The 27,580-nt window shown below is 39.3% G+C and overlaps 2 protein-coding genes across 5 annotated transcripts in view; one reads left to right on the top strand and one right to left on the bottom strand.

Moving 5' to 3' along the window:
* Positions 1-3,950: 3,950 nt before the first annotated feature.
* Positions 3,951-9,814, bottom strand: mrpl22 (mitochondrial ribosomal protein L22). Its single transcript, XM_066716470.1, has 7 exons — positions 9,674-9,814; positions 9,538-9,580; positions 8,708-8,843; positions 7,966-8,031; positions 6,922-6,999; positions 5,283-5,352; positions 3,951-4,219 (listed from the first exon to the last, which is right to left on the bottom strand). Exons 1-7 carry the CDS (start codon positions 9,699-9,701, stop codon positions 4,011-4,013), a joined length of 630 nt encoding a protein of 209 aa, XP_066572567.1. The 5' UTR covers positions 9,702-9,814; the 3' UTR covers positions 3,951-4,010.
* Positions 9,008-27,580, top strand: part of gemin5 (gem (nuclear organelle) associated protein 5) — a 37,469-nt gene continuing 18,896 nt past the window's right edge. For 2 of the 4 annotated variants that reach the window (XM_066716461.1, XM_066716463.1), the window contains exons 1-13: positions 9,973-10,281; positions 10,693-10,847; positions 11,479-11,660; positions 12,233-12,384; positions 13,643-13,699; positions 15,512-15,613; positions 16,216-16,348; positions 17,353-17,518; positions 18,413-18,625; positions 19,288-19,373; positions 19,622-19,704; positions 22,668-22,804; positions 23,227-23,300. In XM_066716461.1, coding sequence (XP_066572558.1) covers positions 10,140-10,281; positions 10,693-10,847; positions 11,479-11,660; positions 12,233-12,384; positions 13,643-13,699; positions 15,512-15,613; positions 16,216-16,348; positions 17,353-17,518; positions 18,413-18,625; positions 19,288-19,373; positions 19,622-19,704; positions 22,668-22,804; positions 23,227-23,300 — 1,682 coding nt within the window. In that variant the 5' untranslated portion in view covers positions 9,973-10,139. Of the gene's footprint in view, positions 9,114-9,972; positions 10,282-10,692; positions 10,848-11,478; positions 11,661-12,232; positions 12,385-13,642; positions 13,700-15,511; positions 15,614-16,215; positions 16,349-17,352; positions 17,519-18,412; positions 18,626-19,287; positions 19,374-19,621; positions 19,705-22,667; positions 22,805-23,226; positions 23,301-27,580 lie in introns of those variants that run through there. The other 2 variants (XM_066716462.1, XM_066716464.1) reach the window with 2 other exon arrangements.

Raw genomic sequence — 27,580 nt, forward strand, 5'->3', positions numbered from 1 at the left:
GCTTCTATGGTACCTGCAGATACAGATAGTTAGCAGTTCCATCTGCATCAAGTCCTTCCCATCATTGTAGTACCTGGGCTGAGGGTGTACAAGACATGCATTGAGAAAAATAGATGACTTTGAGGACAAGCACTTTGTCTCCCGAAGACACAGAGTTTTAGTGCAACTGCTGATTCCAAGTTGGAGTTTGGAATAAGATAGAAGATTAGATATATGTTGCTTTAGGTTTTACTGCCAACTCACATCTTCAACGTGTCAGTGAAAAAAAGCTGATTTAATGTGACATGCATCACAGTTCTGTGTCCTGAAGCTGCTCATTATGACGTGATTGAGGTAGGAATGCAAATGCAAATAATCTGTTATTTCTTCCCTTTGGCATAACTAAAGGACTTTTGAAGAATGGGGGGGCAGCATTTAAATTATGAGCATATGCAAATGCCATTACAATTCCAGGTCTAGGAACAGAAGAAACCAACATGTTGTCATATTGAAGAAAAAACTTTAAACAACACAGAGGGTTCTGACAGCTCTCAAAAGCAGCTGACTGCACGCCTCTTTTAACGTGACGTGACTCCCTTCATAACTCCCCAATCTGACACAGAGGGAGATTTTCTCAACAGCAAAGCCCCGACACTCTTTAAAAAAATGAATACTAAAGACCGACTTTAGTCTTACTTTACTCTTACTTTGCAATTGATTTTGAAGTAAATTAGCATTGGGCAGGGTTCGAGGAGGGACTGTGTGGAGGGATCAGGGATAGATTGGAAATTTCTTCTGCCCAGTCAATGCCAGTACTTTTTATTTAAAGAAAGACAAGAATGCTGAGCATGGCCCTTGAAGAATCACAAAACACGAACAGCAAAGACAAACAGGATCTGGATGGTTGATCAACTAGCCTCACAGAGAATCGTAGCTGTCTGAGCTTGACTTAAATCACAGGAGCTTGCTGGACCTTGAAGCATGCCCCCACCTCCCCATCAGGTGTCTGATTGACTTATTGACTGTGGAAAGAGAGCACAGAAGCTAACTGTATTCTCATTCCAAGTCAATCAGCCAATCAGATTTCCCACTAGTCAACACTGTAGCCATTTAACTAATCACAGTTATGGACAGCTGGCAATACAAAAAAAAAAGTGTTCAGGGATCCTTATGTACATAGTATATATTGCCCGTGTTTTGTTTGTCTTATATACCAACATTTAGAGCACTGGTTAAATAATAGAAAGTCAAATAACATTTTAAGACTCAAAACAAAAACTGAGAGGGATACAAGATACAGGTAATTGACTGATCACATTTTGTTTATTGCAGGGTTTCTCATTCCTGGTCCTTGTGACTAATTGCATCTTCTGATACAATATATATTGATATATTGATACAGGAGGGATTGTATCAAACACTACTGCAATTATCATTCGTTGTACTGCCTGGGCCTAACTGGTTACATTCCAGAAACTGTGTGAATTAGGTGTAATTTCTTCAACTGACAAAAACTTTAGTTCTAATCAAACAAAAAGTTATGTTAAGAGTTAATTAAGGCTATACACCTTACTTGAACCCAGAAGACACAGTGGGTTAGCAAGGAACTGGATTAGGATACACTGGTTCCAGGCATGGTGCAAAAGAGAGAATGAAACAATGCAACACACTTCTTTACCACATAGATTGAGAAAGGCTGATTGAAGGTGCCTAAGGTGAAATTGAACTGGTAGAAACGGTTAATGACTGCTTTCAAAGGCAATTTGATCAAGGCACCCACCAGAGGAGGTGCTTGTATTGATCAAGGCCCAGATTGAATCAGAACGCCAGCCCACTCGCAAATTACAAAGCTAGCACTTGATGATTGGTCTCCAACGAGTAGAAGCACAAAGGCTCTGGCCAAACAGAAAAGTGGCCATCAAAACTGAGTTTGTAATTTGCAATGGTTGGGTAGGTTGTAATTTTGATTTAATCCAAGACCCAGGCCTTTCACATTAAAAACTATTAAAAGTCTGATGCCTTGGAAGAGAAATGTACAACTGAAAAATGCACTTTCATGTACAATATACATATCATAAAGGTGGAATTTTACATGTAGAAGTAGTAACCTATGGAAAGGATTTTGACCCATTTATCATCGTCTTCATTGTCATTTCAAACTTTGTTCCTGCAATGTTGTATTTGAGCTTGTGTTCTAAATAAATGCTCAGGTACATAAATGTTTGATGAGATGGTTACATGGATTAATTTAATACTGTTCTAATAATTACAAATAATGTACATTGAATCAAAAGAATATCTTCAGCATTAACTGTAAACATAATATATATATGTTATCTATAGATACATTACTAGATTTGTTAAGTAATGCGAGGTCCAGTTGGAATGAAACACAGACTTGCAGCCCTACAAGAATGGAGTTTGAGATCTCCAATCTAGAGAATTAGGGGAAGCAATCATAAATGCCAATACATGACTACGTGATTGGTCAGCAAGTTAGGAAAAAGGATATTGCTATCCTGGAAAGAGTTCACAGAACAGTAACTAGTCCAGTCTAAAATGAACATGGCCAGGTTAAAAGTAACTTTGAAAAGCCCCTAAGGTTTTGATCAAATACATTTTCAAATAATTTTGATCAACTATGACACAAAGACCAGATGTCACAAGTACAATTTAAATGCAGATCTGAACATAGCAGGCTTTTCTGTTGACAAAGAGTCATAGGCATCTGGAAGACCCTACTGAGCCACGTTGTGGAACGCAACTCTCTTCTGCCCTTCAAGAACCAGCATGAAGACATACTGGGGTCATTGACCTCCCACCAACCCAACAAGAGAGATCTTCGCTTGTTAGTGCACATCCCTTTTCAGAAGGCTCTCTTTGCGATACCTTTCGCTAGAGAATATCAAATATGTTTCCTAATGTTTGGAATGCCAGTAATTTTTTCACAGCCCCTATTATTTTGGCATAAAGGGGAAAACAATAAATAAAGTGTGGGGCAAAAAAGAAACCAGAAAAATATTGGCAACGGCCTCTTTTTTTGTGCTCCCTTCGTTGTGATCTGCCACAGAGTTCAAAGAGCCCAACGCTCTCACCTGAAATTGAGGGCACTGTCTGGTGAAATTGGGGCCAGGAAATGGCATTTCAATTGAAAAATACACTTAAAGCAATTCCAGTTCAATGAAGAAATTGGGTAGCTAAACTGAAAGACAACAAGTGGGAAAGGAAAGGCTTACACAGAGGGCAAGGAACTATGGGAAATTAGAAACCATTCTAGACCCAATAACTTTAAAAAAATAAAGGACCAAACACACAACAGTGCAAGGAAAGCTGTCAAAATAGGAATAAAAGATTTGAAGGTATGAACTGAAGCATTCAGCTTTTCAAGGAAAATATAATGTACTCTAGGGAGTACTTTGCAATATTATTATTTCGCTCTTGATGTATGCCATGAAGTAATTTAATTTATGGATCTGAAGCTATAATAAAATCTCTAATAACCAGCAAACCTTAATTAGCTAAAGAGAAGGAAAGCACTGGAAATGGTTCTGCTTTTTAACCACCTTGTTTTCTTTAATAAAGATACTGAACAGCATTTACTGTATTGCTCAGCATGTTCTCAACTATACAAAGCCATTTTCCACAATTAAAAAGACCCCAGAGTTTATAGTGATGGCAAGGATTTGCTAAACAATAAGGGAACACAAAATGCAGTACTAGCCAATTATCTTGACACATTATAAAATCTGCACAAACAGGGTCACAAAATGTCATATATACCATCATCAGTTATGGTTCAATACTTCGGACAGGCAAAGCTCCCTTTAAGGACAAACACGGACAAGGAAATCGGTAGGGGGGGGCTGGGGATCATGCATCGTCCATTATCAATCTGCAACAAATAGTTATTGAATCTTGACAATTGAGCCAGGACCAGGTTGTACAAGAAAGAAAAACAGTCCCCTTGGAAATTGATTGAATGTAGTTTATTTACAGATTTCCAATAGTACAGACCAGTGGCGTAATTTGTCCTATAAGCTGTGAATGATGGTGCGGTCCTTCAGTTGCTGTACATATTCCCTTGCCTGGTCTAGACCAGTCGTCTCCTCCTCCTTGGGTGGCACCCCCTCCATCAGCTTCACAAAGTAATGGCAGTGCACTTTATCCATGATGCCAAACATGCCTCGGCCATGGTAACGTATGCGTTTCAGATATTTGCCCTTCCCAGAATAGGATTCAGCTATAAATGCCAAAGAACAAAGAAAAAAAATCTTAGCATCTATTTTACCAGAAAAAAGAAACACAACATTTTACATTATGGTTTACTGCCTGGAATGATAGGTACATATATTAAGCATATTACTCCCTACATGTTACATAATCTAGAAAGATTCAAGGTTCTAATTGTTTCAAATACAGATTTAGAAAAACAAGTCTTTTTTGGTTCCCAAAAAGATGTGTCAAAATAGCAAAAGGCTCATCTGATACAACACATTTCAGTTAGACAGACCACCTTCATAAAGCACATGTAAAAAAAAAAACCCTCTTTAGTCTGAGAAAATAAACATATACGCTCTTTAGCCTTCCACTTGAGAAGACTAACCTACAAGAAAGATGTTTTTTTGAATTAGAAAAAAAAAATCCTAGATGTGAAGTGTTGAGGCAATTACTTATGTAACCTAAATATAGAGGCTTGTTCGGTGCTTTCTCTGAATCCCAGAAGTCTAGGAGTTGAAATGTTCCTGGAGCTTCATTCATACAGTCTTAATGCCTGGCCAGCATATATATAAATAATCAGCAAACGTTATGAAATATGCTAGGAACTGCTAATGAGTATTTTATGACCATATGGGCTCAGAACTCAGTAAGACGAGTTACTTGTTAGAAATGAAAGTTAATATGCTTGAAATTAAAAAGTATTAATAGGGAGAGCTCCAGCACATGCTGAAATGGCACGATTAAAAAATATTAGCTTTTTCCCCCCTATGCAGACAGGCACTGTTAGAAGGAAAAAAAAAATCAGTTAATCTGGTTCGGGGCTTTGCCCTTCTAATGTTCAAATTGCATTTTTTTTTTTTCTCGGCTTCTCTTGATTGCTTTGAACGTTTTGCAGCACATTCCTTTTATTCGACTCTTTTCTTTTTCCAGAGGATTATATATTTCCTGCTGAGTTTTTCTGCCCGGGGTCTGTGGAATGCTGCTTAAAAAGTGTGACAGTGCATACGAACATAGCTCAGCTAGTAAAAAATAAATAAATATATGAATAATTTACCAAATACATTTACAACAGGGAATACACTTACCTATGAACAAATTTGATTTGTATTCTACATTGTGATTTCTTACTGCCATATCCTGGGCTTCTAAAAGAACCTAAAATAATAAAACATTAAGTGAATACATTCATTATTAACGAGAGAAGCAAATAAAAAGGCCAGATGAAGAATTAAGCTGTCTTACAAAAGATATTTTAAATCATATTTAACTGCTATGTTGTCTGCTTCTGAATATTTTAGGCAGATAAGAAAAAAATATTTTCATTACATTTCATACTTTACTGATTTGTGTTCTGAACAGAATAATTGCATTATTACCATGGCTTAGTATTTGCTCCCTTCAGTTGTAAAGTACAATATATTCAGGGAACATTATCCAAAATCACATAGAGGGGGGTTATAAAGTCTTCAATCACTACTGTGCAGAATATCTCTGTAACCGTGTGACTGATTTGCTTGAAATTCAAAGAGGAGGCTGGTCGATTCATGTCCCCAAACCTGCAGGGTTGAGGCCAGTGTGATCTGCCTGTGAACGTTTCATGGAATGCACTTTATTTGTTGAGAGCCATGTCTGTAAGCATGCCAAGTAATATGCAATAGCATTCCTTAGATAACGTACACCAATGGGCACGATGGCACCAAGTGGCAATTTTGTTTCCTCTACTGCCGGTCAAATTACCCTGATCCCATCTGTAAAGTGTGTGAATTTCAATTTAATTGTATGCACGGCTATTGAGATATTCTTCCCAAAGTTATTACCAAGACATTAAAACCGCCCTTTAAATACAAGAGCTAGTGATGTTAGCCAATGTTTGCTGTGCACTCTGCTAGATGTGGGTAATGTGTTTTTCTATATGTATATATAATCTGACCTTTTACCCTTGCCTGGTTTTCCAAGTAATGCAAGGTTCAGGTCATCACAGGAATACGTTTTATACAGTCTACATGAGCTCAGACACAGAGGGCCCTATTTAACTGTGGATAGTTTGTCCCAGTAATGCATTCAGTATGAAATGGGCAGTTTACACAAGGGGGTGGTAAAAATGACCCATGTATATATATGAACAGCACCATTCAGATTTTAGGAACAAAAGATTTTCAGAAATTGTAATGGAATATTCTGAAAACCAATTCTTGGTAAACAACACCTAGATGTAATGACATGAATACCAGCTGTGTGAATATCCAGTACAAGCCATGGCCTATATTATTGTTTTTATTACATTCGCTGCATTGGCATTGGATGTTTTACAGCCACAAAATAACTATTTTTGTCTTATCAGGCCAACATTTTTCTGTTTCATATTAAAACAAATAAAGAAACAGAGAAACACAAGGACGTTCCTTAAAACATCAAATAATATTTAAGTAAGTATTTTCCTGCAATCATCAGATTTAGGTGAACTGTGATAATTAACATGCATCACTCCTACTACCATCGATGTGTGTTTTGGGAAGCCCTTGTAGTACTGTAGAGATACTGTTCTGAAGTAATTTCCATCCACTACCCTAGTATCTTGTTTGTATATGGTGGTACATGCTGTAATGAAAAGGTACCATTTTTTTGTACTGCTCTATATCCAAACAAGAGTTATCTGAATGTGGGTAGGTTACTTGCTTTTACATTGATTGCAATGCAATGTCCCCTATAATGTGGATGACATACCTCCTTTATGATTTGTGCACCCTTTTTGTCATTGAATTCAAGCTGGGCAATGGCCTGGTCAACAGTCATACCTCGAATCTGTAGAAGTATAGTGAATCATAAAAGAAAGATACAATTATTTTAGCTTTTTGCACTACTTGGCTTATGTATCTTTGAACAGTACAGTATGAATCTTTATACATATGCATTGAAGCACTTAACCTTTGAAGGGACCCTTTATCTTAATAATCAGGCAATTTGTGGTAAATGTAGGAAATAATACCCAAGAGGGATTCTAATATACATTGTGTTCCTAGTGCAGTCTAAAATAAATATGCATTTCTTGCCTTAAAGAGATTATTTTTCATTATGCTATAAACAAACTGCATCAGCCCTATACACATATTGACAGGCCTTACTGTATACTTCTAAAATCAGTTAAATAATGAAAATGTTATATGTTTATTTTCATCATTTAAAATAATTGTAGTAAATTTGTAAGCCCCTTGGATAAAGGTGTATTTCCTATGGGTTGCAAATAGTAAACAATGCAAGATTAAATTGACAAGGTAAACAATCTAGAAGAAGAGTAACACAAAGGCAGTAGATTTTACAGTTTACTATTTATTTCTACCTTAACATTCACTGTATATTAATATCCAGAATTACTGTAATGACATTATTGATCAGAAGCCTATAGTTAGATATTAAGAAGTTAACAAATTAATAAAACAAATCTGTATATATGTATGAAATGTAAAAATATGATAAATCTAGGCTTTTGGAAAAATAATCCAACAAAGAAATAATGGAAGATCCAAATTGCAATATATGAACTCATTAGACTAGACTAGATTTACTTTTTTAACCGTTACTGCATTCGCTTTGACCAAAGTGCTTTATTTAATCATGGATTTGGTTACCTTGAGTGCTTTAAAATCTAGTTTAAACATTTTTAAAATGTGTTTTTTTGCTATTGTACTGCTTGGAGGAAAATGCTATGTGCTTTTTCATACATGTTAAATAGCAGTTAAATTATACAATAATGCATCAAGTTTTATTTACCAGTTTAGCCAGATACCACATCTTGTCCTTGCTGTATTTTATTTGTCTTCTGCAATGGTATATTTCCTGCAATAAAATACAGATTTGGTAATAATGTTAATTGTGGTACAGGTTATGAATCTAGTAGAGTGTAATGCATCTTACAGGCCGATCAATAAGTTGATCGATTGCTCAGCATCTTTAATCAATAAGTTAGCATCAATAAAAATAAAATAAAATACACAGAAGTACATACTTAGACAAAAACAAAAATAACAATTTTCTGTAATCGAGTAGGGACTTCCAATCACCAAGCTACAGAAAATAATGAATTACTCTGTGTACAGCAGATGCTGTAACACCTGTTTTTGTAGTATGCCAAAGGCTAAAAGTAATGTAACATAGAAACATCATTCAGCTTAAATAAATAGTTTCAAACATGCTGACGTCAAATGTTGTAATAAAAAATACAACTCATACTATAAAGAAATAAGTCCTCAGTTTTCTTCACTTGGTAGGTCGCTACTGTGAAGAAAATGCAGATCTATAACACTATACGTTTACGGCGTTTAATTTGCTTTAGAGAAAACTGTACAGATTATAGACTGAACTGAATCAAGAAAATGTGTGAACATTGCATTTCTGAGTGGCAGTCCAATGCTTACAAATCCCGTCTCAAAGTTAAATTAACATTTTTTTCCTTAACTGAATCATAATGTCCTGATATTGGGATATTTTGGTAAGAATAATAAATGAAACTCACGGCCGGCCTGCGAGGCTCTCCTGGCAGCTGTGGAGGGAACATGATGCGATTCTTTCTCTCCCAGTTCTTATTGACTTCTAGCGCTGCGCTGTTGTGGAAGCTGGCATTTTGTAATGCGCTGCATGGTACCAGCAATCTGCAGGATACAAGTTACATGCATGACTAGTAACATGTACACTGGGGAAGATGTTGCTTAATTTACAAACACAGCAGTCAGTAAATCATCGAGGCCAGTGTTTCACAAGCAGTGTGCCGTGACATTGTTGTGCCACCAGGCATGCACAGGTGAACTATGTCTGTTTAAACACATAAAAACGAAACTAATAATGTCTAATTTATCAAGAATACAAACGTTTCTACCAGAATCTAATTCGTCTGTGCATCAAGACACGCTGATGTTTCTCAGGTAATTTTTTTTTTTATCAAAAGGGGAGAATGTGCAGGAGGGATAGGTGTCAGTACACAATTTTCCAAATTAAGTAGTTGTACCTTGAGCTTTAAACGGATTGGAAACACTGAGCCACAGCTCACGATACGAAATATTTACTGCATGAAAAGGTAACATCTCTCTTAGTCTTCGGGGTTCTTTACTAAAGACATATTTTCTTTGGATTAAATCGTGACCCCTAATAATAGTGAATAATAAAAAATACAATACAAAAGAATAATGATACATTATAGGTCTTCATTTTAATTGATTCAGACAGAAAACATGACTTTTTACAGTAAAGCCTGTTATGTTTTATTATGTGTCCTTATTGTAGGACAACAGAGTGACTACCGCCGTGTAGCAAAATAAAAATATAACCCACGCTATCATCAGGTCTTACCTGCTTTGCACACGAGTCGTAATGCTTCTTAAAATGAAACCACCTATGACAAAAATGTAAACACAGTCATGATAAATGAATTGTAAGTTCAACTAAGAATAATTCTTAAATAATTCAATTTTATAAACTGCCTTACCCATTCCTAAAATACAGGACGCCGCCATATTGCTTCTGTGAAAAAATGCTTTACGGCAACGCTTATAGCTTTAATGATGCTGGAAAAAAAATGGAAAGAAAGGGGCAATTTCTGCAGTCCAACAGTCCGAGTTCCGTATTATTTATTTATGTGCTTATTTATGTTTGTTTAAACAATTTTGACATTCAACAGTATGTAATATGTAATATTTTATAATAATAATAATAATAATAATAATAATAATAATAATAATACTTCAACGTTTTTGTAAATTATGTACATGAAGTTTATCCCTCCTGCCTTCCTGTAGTCTGTTTACGACAATCTAGTTGCTGTACGGCTGTCGTTCTGTTTGTTGCAGCGGCATGAGCAGTGGAGAAGGTCCCATTCCTAACAGCTCGGCAGCAACGTGTTGTATGATGAACTTCAGAGTCTAATTTGATTGAATGCTATTGTCTGATTTACAATGCCCGAGAGACTTCTGCCAGCGTCTCCCAACTGGTACTGCTCCAGGTCCAGTGACGCGAATGCCAAGGGAGTGTTTGGATTTGGGGCTAAAAACTCAGTATATCTTATTAGCATCACTTCATCGTCGCCTGTTGTCGTGGGTAAGTTTACGTTTTATAAACTTCTCTTATGCCTTAATAACTTTTAGGTATTATCATCATCATACTTTTTGATCTATCTACTGTGGTTAATCAAGATACGCAGCCAGAAATCAAAATACCTTCTCATTGTAGAGCAAATACAATTTAATAAATTATGTATTTATTTTGTATTATTTTTTTAAGCGTAGTTTGTAATTATATATAACACACACTATACATACAGAGGAATGTAGATTGATTCTTACTACATTTGTCTTTTCCCCGCCTTCATATTATTCGAGTTGAAATGAGTTTCCCTTTCTTTAGCAGCAACATCAGTGTTACAGTTTTAAGGTAAGGGGATCTCAGAAAAACGACCATGTGTACTAAATAATGGCCGATGACAAAATGTCTTATTGTTATTTTTCTCAGGTGAACTGATAGGCCACAGAGAGCGTGTATCAGGATTCACCTTTTGCCATTATCTGGGTCAAGAAGATCTGTGCGCCAGTAGTTCTGATGATGGGACTGTCAAAATCTGGGACTGTGAGAGAAAGATTATGCTTAAAGAGCACAGAGCTCACCAGGTGAGTTAAACTGTCTCCTTCCATGCCTCTGGAACACCCCCACATTCACAGAGTGATGCCAACAGAATAGTGTAAATACAGTTTCACCTCAGCTAAGAGCTCAACATTACAGCAAAACGTCAGCCAAGGGGATGCTACAGGTTTTTATAGGTCTCATAATATCCATCACTTTCTAAAGACCATCATGGTAACTGTGTCAATTCAGACAAGCGATTAGTGACACCAGATAGAGCACTCTGGGTTACAGTGATTTGGATTTAAGAAAATCACAGCTTTGGGCAGTGGACTCCTGTTACCGGAGATCTGCTGAAGTGATGATCTGATATTCAGTGCAGAGCAGTGTATTGGAATTTGAAGTCTGCCTCATGTTGTCAGCAAAGCACAATCTGTACTCTTGATGTGGTGATTGCAAATGCATTTCTTAACTAGTATGCCCCTTAGTGGAATACTGTTATTCCAGTGACATACAGCACTGTGTAAATAGTTTTAATAATCATAATAATTTTTAATAATCTCTGCTTTTTAAAAACCTATTTTCCCGATCTGAGCTTGTTAGTTTTGCTCTGCCCAAAATGTGCATGTTATACTTCTAGATGGATTGTGATGACAAAAAAAAACCTTCCATTGACAGAGTACCATAACTGCTTTGCACTGGTCCCCACTGGAGAAAGACCTGGTGGTTTCTGGAGACGAGAAAGGGGTCGTCGTTTGTTACTGGCACAATCGTAATGACACGCAAAGCTTCTTCCCGGAACCAAGGAATGTCTTTTGTTTGTCCTGTTCCCCTCACAATGAAAACTACATCGCTGTGGGGCAAGTATTCCGATCAGTTAATGCCATGGCACTGAGTCCAGTGTTTGGATCTCTGTTACAGAAAGTTATCTCACAGCAGATCTGTCCTATACTTTCTCACTGATGTATTCTACCGAAGTTGCGAAAATAAGGTACAGTTCATATGACAGTATGACTGTACTTTGCTATAAGACTCTCTGAAGCCGTTGCCTAAAAACAGGGAGCCTTGATTCACAAGTTTTCTTCAGTACATATTGTGTTGTGTACTCTGCATCCAAATTAGAACCAGAAATAAGTGCACTGATTAAAACACTCTGATCTGCTGAAATATATGCACTCCACTTCATTCATTGATTTTAACTTGTGATTTTATAAATTGGGAAAGGTACAAAACTATAATACCAAATTGACTCTCAAGGTTAATATATGGGATCTGTTGGGGTCAGTGTGCAAATTGGTCAGTTTGTGAAATCCAAAATAGAAAACATGATCTATTAATTTGAGGTTAGGTAGATCTGTGAGCTGGAGTTGTGTTTTGGTGGGCTGTCAGGCGTCACATTTAATAAACCTCTTGCCTTACTCTTTCATCCTAGGTACAAAGATGGGATGATTATTGTGATTGACATAAGTAAAAAGAATGAAGTCGTGCACCGTCTGAGAGGCCATGACGATGAGGTCCATGCCCTGGCTTGGTGTCCTGAGCCTGGGGAGGAGGCTTTGCACAGCCGTCCAGAGGAAGGGACAGGTGGGAATCCTTTACAAGATAGATCTACAACCCTGATCCTGGAGTGCCCTGAGCTAACAGGTTATATCAGCCTGCTTTTAATGATCCAGTTATCGAGACTAGGAGACAATTAATTTTGATCATAAAACCACTGTGAATTCTAGGGTTGGGGTCAATTCCAGGTTGACCACTCTGATTCCGCTGGTAAGATTCAGTTCTGTTCCTATTGCAGTTGATCCTATTATGTCAAAGGCAAAAGGAATTGGAATTGGAATGGGTCTGAAAAAGTGGAATTGAAAGCCAACCCTGTCGAATTCAGTAATTTAGAGATGGAATGGCCCGGATATTGAAGTTATAAATTAACAAGTCTCCTGCTTACACGGTCATTCCAATACTATATATAATACTGACTAAAGTGTTTCCTGGTCTGCTGATTTAGGGAGACCTACAAAATTAACTGAATTGGTGCTTTCCAGGGTGATGGTAGGATAATACTGCTTCACACACTCGCACAATAGCTCAGCAGGCTGGGCCGCAAGGAAATGAGATTTCCTACATTTGTTATTCTGTCTCTCACTGTTAAAATACACCTACCATTAAAATTATAGACTGATCATTTCTTTGTCAGTGGGCAAACGTACAAAATCAGCAGGGGATCAAATATTTTTTTCCCTCACTGTATACACTCACCTAAAGGATTATTAGGAACACCATACTAATACTGTGTTTGACCCTCTTTCGCCTTCAGAACTGCCTTAATTCTATGTGGCATTGATTCAACAAGGTGCTGAAAGCATTCTTTAGAAATGTTGGCCCATATTGATATGATAGCATCTTGCAGTTGATGGAGATTTGTGGGATGCACATCCAGGGCACGAAGCTCCCGTTCCACTACATCCCAAAGATGCTCTATTGGGTTGAGATCTGGTGACTGTGGGGGCCAGTTTAGTACAGTGAACTCATTGTCATGTTCAAGAAACCAATTTGAAATGATTCGACCTTTGTGACATGGTGCATTATCCTGCTGGAAGTAGCCTTCAGAGGATGGGTACATGGTGGTCATAAAGGGATGGACATGGTCAGAAACAAGGCTCAGGTAGGCCATGGCATTTAAACGATGCCCAATTGGCACTAAGGGGCCTAAAGTGTGCCAATAAAACATCCCCCACACCATTACACCACCACCAGCAGCCTGCACAGTGGTAACAAGGCATGATGGATCCATGTTCTCATTCTGTTTACGCCAAATTCTGACTCTACCATCTGAATGTCTCAACAGAAATGGAGACTCATCAGACCAGGCAACATTTTTCCAGTCTTCAACTGTCCAATTTTGGTGAGCTTGTGCAAATTGTAGCCTCTTTTTCCTATTTGTAGTGGAGATGAGTGGTACCCGGTGGGGTCTTCTGCTGTTGTAGCCCATCCGCCTCAAGGTTGTACATGTTGTGGCTTCACAAATGCTTTGCTGCATACCTCGGTTGTAACGAGTGGTTATTTCAGTCAAAGTTGCTCTTCTATCAGCTTGAATCAGTCGGCCCATTCTCCTCTGACCTCTAGCATCAACAAGGCATTTTTGCCCACAGGACTGCCGCATACTGGATGTTTTTCCCTTTTCACACCATTCTTTGTAAACCCTAGAAATGGTTGTGCGTGAAAATCCCAGTAACTGAGCAGATTGTGAAATACTCAGACCGGCCCGTCTGGCACCAACAACCATGCCACGCTCAAAATTGCTTAAATCACCTTTCTTTCCCATTCAGTTTGGAGTTCAGGAGATTGTCTTGACCAGGACCACACCCCTAAATGCATTGAAGCAACTGCCATGTGATTGGTTGGTTAGATAATTGCATTAATGGGAAATTGAACAGGTGTTCCTAATAATCCTTTAGGTGAGTGTATGTGTATAATATATAATTTTGTTGGATTGGGGCTCTATATATATATATAAATATATATGTGTTATTGCATAGCCCCAATCCAACAAGATTCCAAGTTGCCCAAAACTATTAGGTTGTGTCTGTAGGACCAGGTTTTGGTCTTGCTGCTGGCATCCCAATAGCTTGTGTTTTTAAGAACATAAGAAAGTTTACAAACCAGAGGACGCCATTTGCCCCATCGTGCTCGTTTGGTGTCCATTAACAACTAAGTGATGCAAGGATCCTATCCAGTCTATTTTTAAATGTTCCCAAATTTTCAGCTTCAGCCACATCCCTGGGGAGTTTGTTCCAGATTGTGACAACTCTCTGTGTGAAGAAGTGTCTCTTGTTTTCGGTCTTGAATGCCTTGAAGCCCAATTTCCATTTGTGTCCCGGGGTGGGTGTGTCCCTGCTGATCTGGAAAAGCTTGATGTGGTTGATGCCTTTCATGATTTTGAAGACTTGAATCAAGTCGCCGCGTAGTCTCCTCTGTTTTAGGGTGAAAAGGTTCAGTTCCCTCAGTCTCTCAATAGGACGTTCCCATCAGACCTGGAATAAGTCTGGTTGCTCTCCTCTGAACTGCCTTTAGAGCAACTAACTAGTGCATTGTACAGTCTGAACATTACTGCCCTTGTTCTAAATTCTACACTTTTGACAATATACCCTAGCATTTTGTTTGCCTTTTTTATTGCTTCCCCACATTGTTTAGATGGAGAAAGTGAGAAGTCCACATAGACTCCTAGGTCTTTCTCATGAGTTAATTCATCTAGTTCTATTCCTCCCATAGTGTAATTATAGTGGACATTTTTTTTTTTTACCTCCATGTAATACCTTGCACTTGTCCACATTGAATTTCATCTGCCAGGTGTCGGCCCACAACTGAATAGTATTTAAGTCCCCTTGAATAATCTGTTCTGCCAAGATTGTATCTGCTGAGCCACCTATTTTTGTATCATCTGCAAATTTGACAAGTTTACTAACTATCCCAGAGTCCAGATCATTAACTCCTCTTATTGACACCCTCTGTTTCCTATACATCAACCAGTTCATAATCCATCTACTTACATTACCCTGAATGCCTACAGCTTCCAATTTTAGGATAAGCCTTTGGTGCGGAACCTTGTCAAAAGCTTTCTGTAAATCTAAGTATATCACATCATATGCTTTCACGTTGAATCGGGCATGTTTTCCTACAGACTACAATATTGCTAATTGGTGCTTACCTTTAACAGAGGTAAACAATGGGCTGCTAGGGGGATGTGAGAGAGGCTGTTACCTGGCGTCAGGAAGCAAGGACCAGACTGTCCGCGTGTGGAGCACAGCAAAGGGGAAAGGTCAGTCTTTTTCATGTGTGCAATTCCTATCAAAGCACATCTAAGTATTTCTTTGTTGGGTTTCTCAATCCTGGTCTTCTAGTTTTCCTTCTGATCTTTTACTTAATTTAATTTTTCTAAAATCCCCATTTACAATAGATCTGTCACTGATTACAAGTATTCCAATCAAGATATCGTCTTGGAGCCAAACAATCTTAATGCATTGTGTTTGTCTCTTGATTCAGCATTAGAAAGGCAAAACAATCACTGGCTAAAGTATTCCATTAGGACCAGAAATCCTAATACCAAAACTCTCAAAATATCACTTATGTGAAAGTCCTTATTACTGGGTTAATCTTCCAAAGAATAGGACTCCTCTATGGGAGGATTTTGAATTATACAGTATTCCCTTCACTTCATTGACCCTGCTGTTGAAGGTCGCATCAATAATAAAGAATCTGTAGAAACACTGACCTGCAAGGCAATGCATTAGATACAAAAAAAAGCCAAGTCTGTCTACCCCTTACAATGCAGCCCTTGTGGACCGGATGGAATGGAGACTACGTTATTAAAAAATAGTTATAAATATAAGAATCCGTTGTGTTTTCTGTGCATCTCTGCAGGGGTGATGACGCTGAAACTCCCATTCCTGAAGAGAAGAGGAGCTGGGGTCGACCCCGGGGTGAAGGAGAGGCTCTGGCTCACAGTAAATTGGCCTAAGGGTCATCCTACACACATCGTATCCAGCTGTTTTGGGTATATAACCATTGTCCCAGAATCATGCCTCCGGTGCACTTCGTGTATCGTAGCTCTGCATTCTCTTTTGACCAATTGTGAACTGACACAATTCCCTAAGTGCACTGTGACGGAACCTTTGTAACCAAATTCATCCCATTCAGGCATCAACATATGACGGTCCATAATGCATTAATTTACAAAGCCATTCGATCCCATTTGCTTATGTGCCTTTTTTAATTTATATATTTATATATTAACGTACTTAACAGTACACCACTTTTTACAAATATTTTCTGTTGGATTTAAGGTTATATTGTGTGCTGGATAAAATCAGTTCTTATTCCCACAACACTTGCAAATTTATTAATTGCCAAATATGATGATCATTCTCAATGAGAATTCTAAGTGGTTCTGTTTTCCATTTTCATATCAGAAGTATAAAGTGATATGCTGCCACACTGTCCATTCCCCCATATCCTGGTTGGTACAGCTAAATAAAGCGGCTAAAACTGTTTGCACATAGAAATAAATTGACCTTTTTAATTAAAAAAAAATAAAGATGTACAAGAGCATATTTTATTGACTGAATTCGCCTTCTTGTGTTTACCTGTCAGTGAGTCTATGAGATAAGTACTACAAATTATAAAAATGGATTCAAGTATCTCTTAAGTATTTCTGATCAAATTTAGCAAAATGTAAATTGTATGCATGTTTTAATGGTAAACAACTAATTTAACAGTGGATGTAGTCAATTAAATGCAGATTTACATATATAGTTTTTTATTTTGTACTCTTCAAGATCTGTAAGCCACCTTGAATAAAGGGTATGCAGATGGTTTAATTAAGTGTTTATACAGAAGTAAAGTCTTTTTGGCCCTCTTTTGTCCAAACGACCATTTAGCAAGCAAGGGCTAATGGAAAAAAATGAGCAGTGGTTTTAAAAGTTCTGAATATCCTTTTCGAGAGAGTTGCTGTACTTCCCCTGTCTTTTCTATTTAATGTGTGCCCTCTTCATGTTTCAGTGGGGAGCTGCTGTCGTGGGACCTTATGAAGAATGGCAAGCAGAAGTGGACTCTGCTGGGCTCTGCATCCGAGGGCCAGACTCACTCAAGGATTGTCTTTAACATGACCTCTGTGTGTGTCGAGGACAACAGGGAACTTCTCATCAGCATTTCAATGGACAGAGAAGTAACAGTTTTTTGTGGGGTTTCAACATTTTTAATGACATCAATCAATACATTTCTGAGTACCATTTCCAAGCACATAATCAGGTTTTTAGTCAGGTTATTGTAGCACATCTGGCAGAGCTGAGCAAAAATTTCAAATTACACTGATGAAGCCAAAGAGCCAGTAATATGAACTCAACATGTACCAGCATGCTCATTCACTCAAAATATGTTAACAAGCTCCAGATATGTTTATTACCAGGAAATAACTAGTAAATGGGTGCAAAACTTCCTATGGTTCAAACTGCTATGCAATGGTCTTATTTCTAACTTTGCATTCAAATTGTTCAACTCAAATGTGATTTCTTTGCAGCGTACCAAGTCCAAATAAAGTTTTAATGAATCAAAGACTTGAGGATGTCTCACAAAAAGATGAAGATGTTATTAGTAAACCGATAAAAGAAAGCTAGTGTTCCTTTGATGAAATTAACTCTTTTTAAAAATTACAGCATTACACAGCTGTTTTCACAGGGGCTTTGTATTATCAATTACATAACTATTATACTTTCAGTAGCAAATAAAGTGCCGAATTAGCATTGAAACTGGCTTTACAGATAATGAATTCCATGTTTTCCATTAAAGTTAATTACAATGGGGAGCAGTAATGAGGCCCTTTGTGATATCCACTTGTAACAGGTTGTCAGTGTGTGGGCGAAATGTAGGCTAACCTAATGGCTTTCACAAAAAACATTCTTTCTTCTTTGATCTGTGGCAGTTACACAATGAGATTGGTTAAGGCGGTTCTCACCTCGTCTTGGCGGGGAGCACAGACAGAATTCTAATCGATGGCATCCTCTCTTCAAAGCACCTGTCCCACTTCAAGGGAGTTTAGTTTTCATTTCTTTTGTCGTTTCAGATTAAATGCTGGGACTTGTCTACCCTAGAGTGCTGCTGGACCCTGCCATCCCTCGGCGGATTTGTGTACGCGCTGACCTTCTCCCCCGTGGATACAGGTTCCCTGGCCGTGGGTGTTGGAGACAACATGATCCGAGTGTGGAGCACTCTGTCCATCCAGAACAAGCATGACACCAAGACCTTCTGGCAAGGAATCAAATCCAAAGTCACGGCGGTATGTGAGGTTCCTTCTCGACCACTCCTCATAGAGAACAGAAATCTGCCTGACCCCACACTGCGATCTCCTTAAAGGAATTAAGTGCTGTTCTTTGAGGATGTGAAATTCGATGCATACTAAATACGTCAAAATGAGTGCTGGTTGTTTTTTTTTTCTTAACACTTTTAACGTTTTAGAGCTCCTGTGTGCAGGTTGAGTCCAATAGGCCAGACAGCCATGGTTCCAATCAGGGCTGTGTCATAGCCGGCTGGAACCAGAATTCGCCCTGGGGGCAGCATGCTATTGGCGCAGGGCCAATAGCACACTGCCGCCAGGAGGATCTTGGTTACAATGGGCTCGAGCTGGTCACAGTTTCCTTGGCGTGTTGTCAAGCAGCGACTCCTGTAGCTTACTTGGCGCCTGCGAGCCCTGCAGTGTTATCGGTGAGAGCACCTCTAGTCCTTCCCATAATGCTGTAGCTCTGCTCTTTCTATTAGGGACTCGCAGGGGGACAGAAACAGATGGCTTTGCAATGCACAAATCGGAGAATGTTTTTTGTGTGTTTGTAAGTTAGCTGCCTTCAGGAGTACAGGAGTTCCATTACTCAGCCAAGCTGATTAATTAACAAATAATAGCAACATTAAATAATTATTCTAGCCCCACTTCCTTTTTCATTTTAGCTGTCCTGGCACACACTGAAGGAAGGCTCTCTGGCATTTGGAACTGATGATGGCAAAGTTGGCATTTATGAAGCTTACTCTAACAAGTAAGTGGATGCATACGGACAGACGCTGACCAGATTTAATTGTGCACAACCTGAAGGATTTTACATTTTCTGGTGGTTCTATTTCTAGATCCAGAAATAAGTATTATGTGGTCACACAGTGATGGATGATAAGTTATTGATCTTAAATTGATATTGATCTGGTTTCTACCAGGATCATAACATTTGTCTTGACGTTCTCTAAATCCTAATTTGTAACCTAAAGCTACATTGATATTTCTATTTGCCAGGCCCCCGCAAATATCCAGCACTTATCACCGAAAGACTGTGTACACAGTGGCCTGGGGACCCCCAATACCCCCCCTGACATTTGGTAAGTTTGTTGCTATAAAAAAAAGTTGCATAACAAAGAAGCATGCATCACACAGACACACACACACACACACACACACACACACACACACACACACACACACATACATATATCTATATAGACACCCACGCAACAACAGACAAGCGCCACCACCCTGCACAAACTGTTCTTCGTATGGTTCTATTCTGTTTGCTGATTTTCATTCATAAAAAGTTATATATTGCTACATTTATACTGGGTTGGTTATTTTTGCATACATTTTCAGTATACTAGAAAACAGGTGATTGGTAGATTAAATCAATCCACTCCTATTTAACGGTGAATTGACTTATTTTGTTTGTACATTATTAGTCTGGCAAAGACGGGAAGAAATTCACTATTTATTGTATAACTTCTGTAGTGGAATTGGGAGATAGATGTCCTTTTACTAACTTTTCTTGTTATACACTGTTACAGTACAAGGTGAATACTGACCAGAAAACCTACCAGTTTGTGTTTTAGAAGTAGTTATTTAGTGAAGAATTGGCCAGAATTGTTAGCACCAATGGAATGCTTAATACCTAGATGTGAAAATATCTGCCTGATTCTGCTTCTTTCAGTAAACATCTACCACTATAAGCACTTTATCTGTTTAAAACTCTGCAACATAAACCACTCTTATCCATCCTCAATGACAGTAAAAGTTAAGCAGACAGCGCTTTAATAAAAACACATTAACTGAACGAGTATTTTAAAACTAGTTAATTTCCTGCACACATGTTCACTGGGAAATCAAACAAACAGTAGCTAATGTAAGCAGCTGCAGCTTGTGGCATTTTTATTGCGGTATCTGTCATACATCTCTGAAGCTGTAAAGATAATTGCCTTGTTTAAAAATAGTTGCTGATGAGTCTAAAAATCCACACATTGGCTTTCCAGGCATTTTTTGAAAATATCTCTTATTTATTAATTTTTTTGTGCTTATTGTGCATTTTCTGAGCTGCAGGCCTCCTCGGAGGGTGTGTCATCTTCAGAAATACTGTGGTGATGAAAAATGCTGTCGATGTGAATAGATTCCCAAATCACCTGGCTTTGTTTAGTGTGCCCATTTGTTCCATTCACTCAATTCTTCAAGATAATATACACCAATCAGCCATAACATTATGACCACCTGCCTAATATTGTGTAGGTCCCAAAATAGCCCTGATCCATCGAGGCATGGACTCCACTAGACCTCTGAAGGTGTGCTGTGGTATCTGGCACCAAGACGTTAGCAGCAGATCCTTTAAGTCCTGTAAGTTCGAGGTGGGGCCTCCATGGATCGGACTTGTTTGTCCAGCACATCTCACAGATGCTCGATTGGATTGAGATCTGGGGAATTTGGAGGCCAAGTCAACACCTTGAACTTGTGATTCATCAGACCAGGCCACCTTCTTCCATTGCTCCGTGGTCCAGTTCTGATGCTCACGTGCCCATTGCAGGCGCTTTCGGCAGTGGACAGGGGTCAGCATGGGCACCCTGACTGGTCTGCAGGTTACGCAGCCCCATACGCATCAAACTGCGAAGCACTGTGTGTTCTGACACCTTTCTATCAGAACCAGCATTAACGTTTTCAGCAATTTGAGCTACAGTAGCTCGTTTGTTGGATCGGACCACTCGGGCCAGCCTTTGCTCCCCACATGCATCAATGAGCCTTGGTCACCCAATACCCTGTCGCCAGTTCACTGCTTTTCCTTCCTTGGACCACTTTTGATAGGTACTGACCACTGCAGACCGGGAACACCTCACAAGAGCTTCAGTTTTGGAGATGCTCTGACCCAGTCGTCTAGCCATCACAATGTGGCCCTTGTCAAAGTCGCTCAGATCCTTACGCTTGCCCATTTTTCCTGCTTCTAACACATCAACTTTGAGGACAAAATGTTCACTTGCTGCCTAATATATCCCACCCACTGACAGGTGCCATGATATCGAGATTATTAGTGGTATTCTCTTCACCTGTCAGTGGTCATAATGTTATGGCTGATCAGTGTAAATGTTGTGGAAAAAAGGTGGAAAAAAAAGAGAAAACAACTATCCCGTTTTGCTTGTCATTACCGATAAAGGATAGGAACAAAGCATTTATTTTCTTTGTCTTTTTTGGTTTTCTTTAATCTAATCTTTTCAGTACATTTTTATAAATGTAATCATCACAGTGTTTGGACAGATGTCTTGAGGTAGCACAACCTATACAAAGCTCTGTTCAGAGCACAGGTTGGGACCTATATTGCATATATCACTGGTTTGATTGACTGACTAACCAGGATACCACAAGGATTGGCTTGAAATGTGTTTTATCTTTCATCTTTTATTTCCTACCAAAAATACCTGGTGCCCATGAAGAAAAATATATTATTTGGTAGCTATATATATGATGCAGTGTGATTTGAAAGGAAATGTTTCCATAGATATGAATTTGAAGATCCTTTTTTTGTGATTTGATAGTACATACATTAATTGTTCATCATTATTAAGCCTTAACATAATAACAGTAACATTAAATATAAGGACCTGGTAGTCACAATGTGAATTGTAATTCACATTTTATCCTGTAAATAGATTTGTAGGGAAGTGTATTGTAGTTAACATAAACAGGATACTAAGTAACATTTTTTTATTAAGGTAGTCAAAACTATTATTTATTTATACAGCGTGGTGAAACATGAGCCATGTTTAAACTTCAGGCTGAAATATAGTATTCTCTAAGGGTATAATTTCCAGTTTACTGGGTGATTTTACAGTTTTCCATAAATGTTAAATCCCTCTTTTTTTCAATAATTTAACAGTTTCCTCAATTTGAAGCCCAACAGAAACCTCTCCTCTTTATATTTAAACCTCTTTGTCAGATTCTGCGTTTCAAAGCTGTAATTCCTTTTTATTTACTGGGGAGCTTGTTTGAGATGCCCTGGATCTCTAGAACAATGTGTTCCTGTGAATTGCTTTTGTAGGAGGGGATGGAGACAAGCTGTCAGTCGCTCTGTATAGCTGTGCGGGAGAAGGAGTCATCTTTCAACACAACCCCTGGAAATTGGCAGGAGAAGCCAGTGACATTGATAAAGTTATTCGGGACACAAATGGCATTAAGGTACGAAATCAAGGATTTAGCATCCAGAACAGATGACTTTCTCAGTAAGAAAGGATAAAATAATGTGTTCTTAGGGAGCAATTCTGTGTTTGATTCATCGTATCCTCTTTGAAATATGACCGTACTGTATGTAGCTTGGGAAATTTTACTTTGCTGCTGCAGTGACAGGAACTTGACTTAAATATCTATTTTTCAAAGCCCTATCACTTTTTGAAGATGTTCATTTTCAACTTTTGTTTCACCACACTGTGTGGTAAAAGCCTTCTTTTAAAGTATTTAATTTTAATTTCAATATGTTCATGCCTTATGTTCAAAATGTGAGCATTACCTGCTTCAATTTTGACTGAAGGTAATGTATTTGTATAAAGATCAATAGAGCGGTCTTCCTGTCTTTTTAAATATCAACTGATGTGTTTTTGCAGCACAAATTATCACCACACACTGATCTCAGCTGGAAACCAGATGGCAAAATACTGGCTATTGGGAATGAAGATGGGTGAGTTGCTAATATATTATATAGACCTATACACACACATGCTTACCTGTGGCTCAGAAACCTGTAGATTTCAAAGGACCAGAAGAAATAAAAACAATATATCTGGCATTTTTGATAGTTATTTTTTATTTATTTATTTATACACCAATCAGCCATAGCATTATGACCACCTGCCTAATATTGTGACCCGTCGAGGCATGGACTCCACTAGACCTCTGAAGGTGTGCTGTGGTATCTGGCACCAAGACATTAGCAGCAGATCCTTTAAGTCCTGTAAGTTTCGAGGTGGGGCCTCCATGGATCGGACTTGTTTGTCCAGCACATCCTATTCACAACCTTCCTATCAGAACCAGCATTAACTTTTTCAGCAGTTTGAGCTACAGTAGCTCGTCTGTTGGATCGGACCACACGGGCCAGCCTTCGCTCCCCACGTGCATCATTGAGCCTTGGCCGCCCATGACCCTGTCGCCGGTTCACCGCTTTTCCTTCCTTGGACCACTAATAGGTACTGACCACTGCAGACCTCACAGGTGCCATGATAACGAAATTATCAGTGTTATTCACTTCACCTGTCAGTGGTCATAATGTTATCGCTGATTGTTGTATAGCACCTTTGACCAAGGTGCTTAACAGTTTTTTTAAACTAAACGGTTATGATCAAGAGAAATGGCTAAAGGAAGAAGGTACATTTATTAGGCAAGGATGAGAAAGTAGAGAGTGGTGCTATAATGAGAAGAGAGACTAGGGCAGGGATGGGCAAATACGCAGGTTCCTGCCACATATCTGTTTTGTCATGAATTAATAATAATAATAATATTAATAATATTATCATATTGTAGCCTTGCCTTTTTATGTTTGCTGTCTCCCAACACAATAACACCCCACATATAACACACATTCACACTCATGCACACACACAGACAGACAGGGTCCCCGAACTGACCCACCCACCCTGCATACACACTTTTACATCCTCCCCACACCTTTGGGCTGCACTACTGTCACATACACACACACACACCCGCCAGGATCGCTACAATATTTACACTGATATTTATGTTAGAATGTTTAAAATAGATCTAACTTAAAACTTTTACTCATTCAATGTGAAGAAGAGAGTCTCTCTTGGACATTAATAAGGGAGGTGAAGTCAGGTGTCATTTCCGATGTTGCAACGCGCAGCACTGCTTCAAGGTGGTCGTCACTAATGGAGGATCTGTTCTTTGATTTATTGAATTACATCACCGAAAATGTCTGTTCGCATACGTAGGTTGAACCAAACAGTACAAGCATCTTTTGATCATGGGCCCAGATCTTTTGAAACTTCTGTTCATTGAGAGACGCATGAAACCTCAGGAGTGGCGCAGATTTGAATTGTTCCCCAAGCAGTGCGTCAGACTGCAAGTCAATAAGCTCAAGCTGGAGATCAATATGAGCGTTGTCCACATTGAATGTGAAAGGGAACGAAATCAAAGCCATGTCATTTTCTAACATTTAAAAATCTTTTCCGGTTCACATTTCATATTGTAATCTGTTGCAATGTATGGGGGGGGTGTGAAGTTCTTGCCTTCAATTCGACAGGAAAAAAGTAGCAACTTTGCCATGAAGGCTTTGACAGGGGAGTACATGTCATGAGCAAAAAGCCCCCTTCCTTGTAGTTTACAATCCAGTTTATTCAGGAGACCTATGACATCAATGGCAAACGCAAAATCACAGCTCTCGTCAAGGGCCAGAGAAAAATAAGAAAAATTGTTTATCCTACCTTTCAACTGTTGTTCCATGTTCTCAGAGATTTCTTCAACACGTCACGTCACAGTACACCTTGACAGTTAAAGTTTTTCAAAAAGCTCTTTCTTGTCAGGGCACAATATTGCAGTAGATTCAACCAAACATTGCTTGATGAATTCTCCCTCTGAGAATGGCTTGCTGTTTTTTGTGATTTTGTGAGTAACCACATCGCTTGTTCTGGTAACTCCATCTTGAGCTGAATTAAGTCTGGTGAAAAAGCTTTGTTCCTTTTGCATTCGTGAAACCATCCCGTGCAATTGTGTACCCTTCTCTTCCGAAGACATGCTCTCATATCTGGCTGCATGTTTCATTTCAAAGTGACGTTTCAAGTTGTACTCTTGAATACTGCTACAATTTCTTTGCAAACTAAGCACACAGCTTTTCCTGTGACCTCAGTAAAGAAGTATTTTGATGTCCATTGTTTATTAAACACTCTGTGTTCCGCGTCTATGTTCCTGTTATTAGATAAACTCATTTTGCAATTGTAAATTTACAGGTGAAATGTGAAATCACTTCCCGCACTCGTGCTGAACCATAGCCACGCATCATAGCAACCAATCAGAGGCCTGTGTCAACTAAGTACAATAAAAGTCCCCAAAACTGTGTGTGTTCACATTCAAAGTACATACTATTGAATACTAAGAGAACTTTTACATTATTTTATTAAAGGTTTCACAGCTAGGCGAGTGTATATTATTCAAAATTATGATTTAGTCTGGAGGTCATAAAGGGCCAGAGTGAGGTAAGGAATGGGCCGCATCCAGCCTGTGGGCCGTATTTTGCCCAGGTCTGGGCTAGAGCATGCAGTGGGATAGGGTATGGTGAAAAGATGTGTTTTTAGGCAGGAGGGAAATCTACTTAATGAAGGGGACTGCTTTATATTGAGTGGGAGTTTGTTCCAATGAAGGGGAGCCAGGAGGGAAACGGAACGGAAACGGTATTGGGCACAAGAGGGAGGGAGGGAGGGAGGGACCGAGGGGCACAACAGCGTTTCAGAGCGTAAGGGACAGGAGGGAACATAGATGAGAGCAGCCAGGTAGTGGGGCGAGACCATGGAGGGATTTATAAACTAGAGTAAGGAATTTAAATAAGCAGCGATAATAAACAGGGAGCCAGTGTAGCTGGTGGAGAAGAGGGGAGGTATGAGAGGAGCGGGGGAGGTGAATTTGCTGTAATGGTATAAAGGCATAAAAGGGGAGGCCAAGGAGGAGGGAGTTGCAGTAGTCAAGGCGGCTGAGGAAAAGAGTATGAACCAGGAGTTTGGTGGCAGAGAAAGAGATGGAGGGACGTACTTTTCCGGATGTTAAATAGGTGAAATCAGCAGGTACGTGTAATGGCCGAGATATGATCAGCAAAGGAAAGGGTCGCATCAGAGATGATGCCGAGGTTGTGGGCAGAATTAGTTGGAATGAGGGATGGGGGAGGAAATAAAATGGTGGGGGTGGGAGAGGGAAGAGAAGGGGAGGGAAAGAAAAGGATTTCAGTTTTTGATGGGTTGATGAGGAGGTATTGGCGTGCCATCCAAGATTGGATAGCAGTCAGGCAGGCAGTTATACGGGCGGAAAGTTCAGGGGTGAAGGAATGGAAGTGAAAAAAAATCAGTGTTGTCAGCAAAAAATGGTGAGGGAAGTTAAATGAAGAAATTAAAGCTTCAAGAGGTGAGGTGTACAAAGAGTAGTCATGTTTGGCTAGTTCCACAACAGAGGAAATTAGAAAGGAGGGAGTGGTAGGTTTGGAGGTTCAAAGGTGAGGGAGAAGACTTCCAGAGTTGCTCGGTCTGGCGTAATGAACATTGGTCTGATTTAAGGGAAAGAGTGAGCAAAGGTTGAGGAGGCCTATCTGAGGGAGAATAAGGACATTGTGGAGCCAGGGAATTGAGGGAGGAGGATAGTGCACTGAATATGGTGTCAGCGGCTAGGTCCGGCCAGAAAGGACAATAAGGTCAAGGGTATTGCCAGAGGTGTGAATAGGGGGAGAAGCAGGAGGTTGAATGAGTTGGTGAGGGGAAGGGCAGAATCAATGAGGGAGCATTGTAGGTAAAGACTGAAATCTAGGAGAATGAATGGGTGAGGGAGGACAGGAGGTAGTCGAGGTGATCGACGAATGTGGAGGAAGAGCCAGGGGGCCATAGATAACAAGGAAGATAATGGGGTGGGGGAGGGTAAAGGAAGTGAGTTGATACTAAAATGAAGGGAAGGTGGTAATATTTGCGGGAGAAGAAGTAGGGGTCCAGGAGGAGGATGTAAGAAGACCAATACCTCCGCCTTTAACAGCCGGACGTGGAGTATGGTAGAAAGTGGTGACTGAGAAGGTGAGGGCAGCAGGGGTGATCGTGTTGTGTGGTGAGATCCAAGTTTTGGTGAGTGCAAACACATCAAGGTGGAGGGAGAGGAAGGCATCTAAGGTAGCTGCAGGTTTGTTACATACTGAGCATGCGTTCCACAGGCCCAGTTTGATTAGGGAGGGATGGGGGAGAGGTACAGGGATTTGGG

This window comes from Amia ocellicauda, chromosome 11, assembly GCF_036373705.1.
Source record: "Amia ocellicauda isolate fAmiCal2 chromosome 11, fAmiCal2.hap1, whole genome shotgun sequence".
In the NCBI taxonomy this organism is placed as follows: domain Eukaryota; kingdom Metazoa; phylum Chordata; class Actinopteri; order Amiiformes; family Amiidae; genus Amia; species Amia ocellicauda.

What these genes read in the sequence shown, in the direction of transcription:
- mrpl22 (XM_066716470.1), bottom strand. Translation starts at nt 9,701, where the DNA reads ATGGCGGCGTCCTGTATTTTAGGAATGG. An exon ending in TGTGGTATCTGGCTAAACTG is followed by an intron (nt 7,000 to 7,965) that starts GTAAATAAAACT and finishes ATACTTCTACAG; the next exon opens with ATTCGAGGTATGACTGTTGA. An exon ending in CAAATCAAATTTGTTCATAG is followed by an intron (nt 4,220 to 5,282) that starts GTAAGTGTATTC and finishes TGGCATTTATAG; the next exon opens with CTGAATCCTATTCTGGGAAG.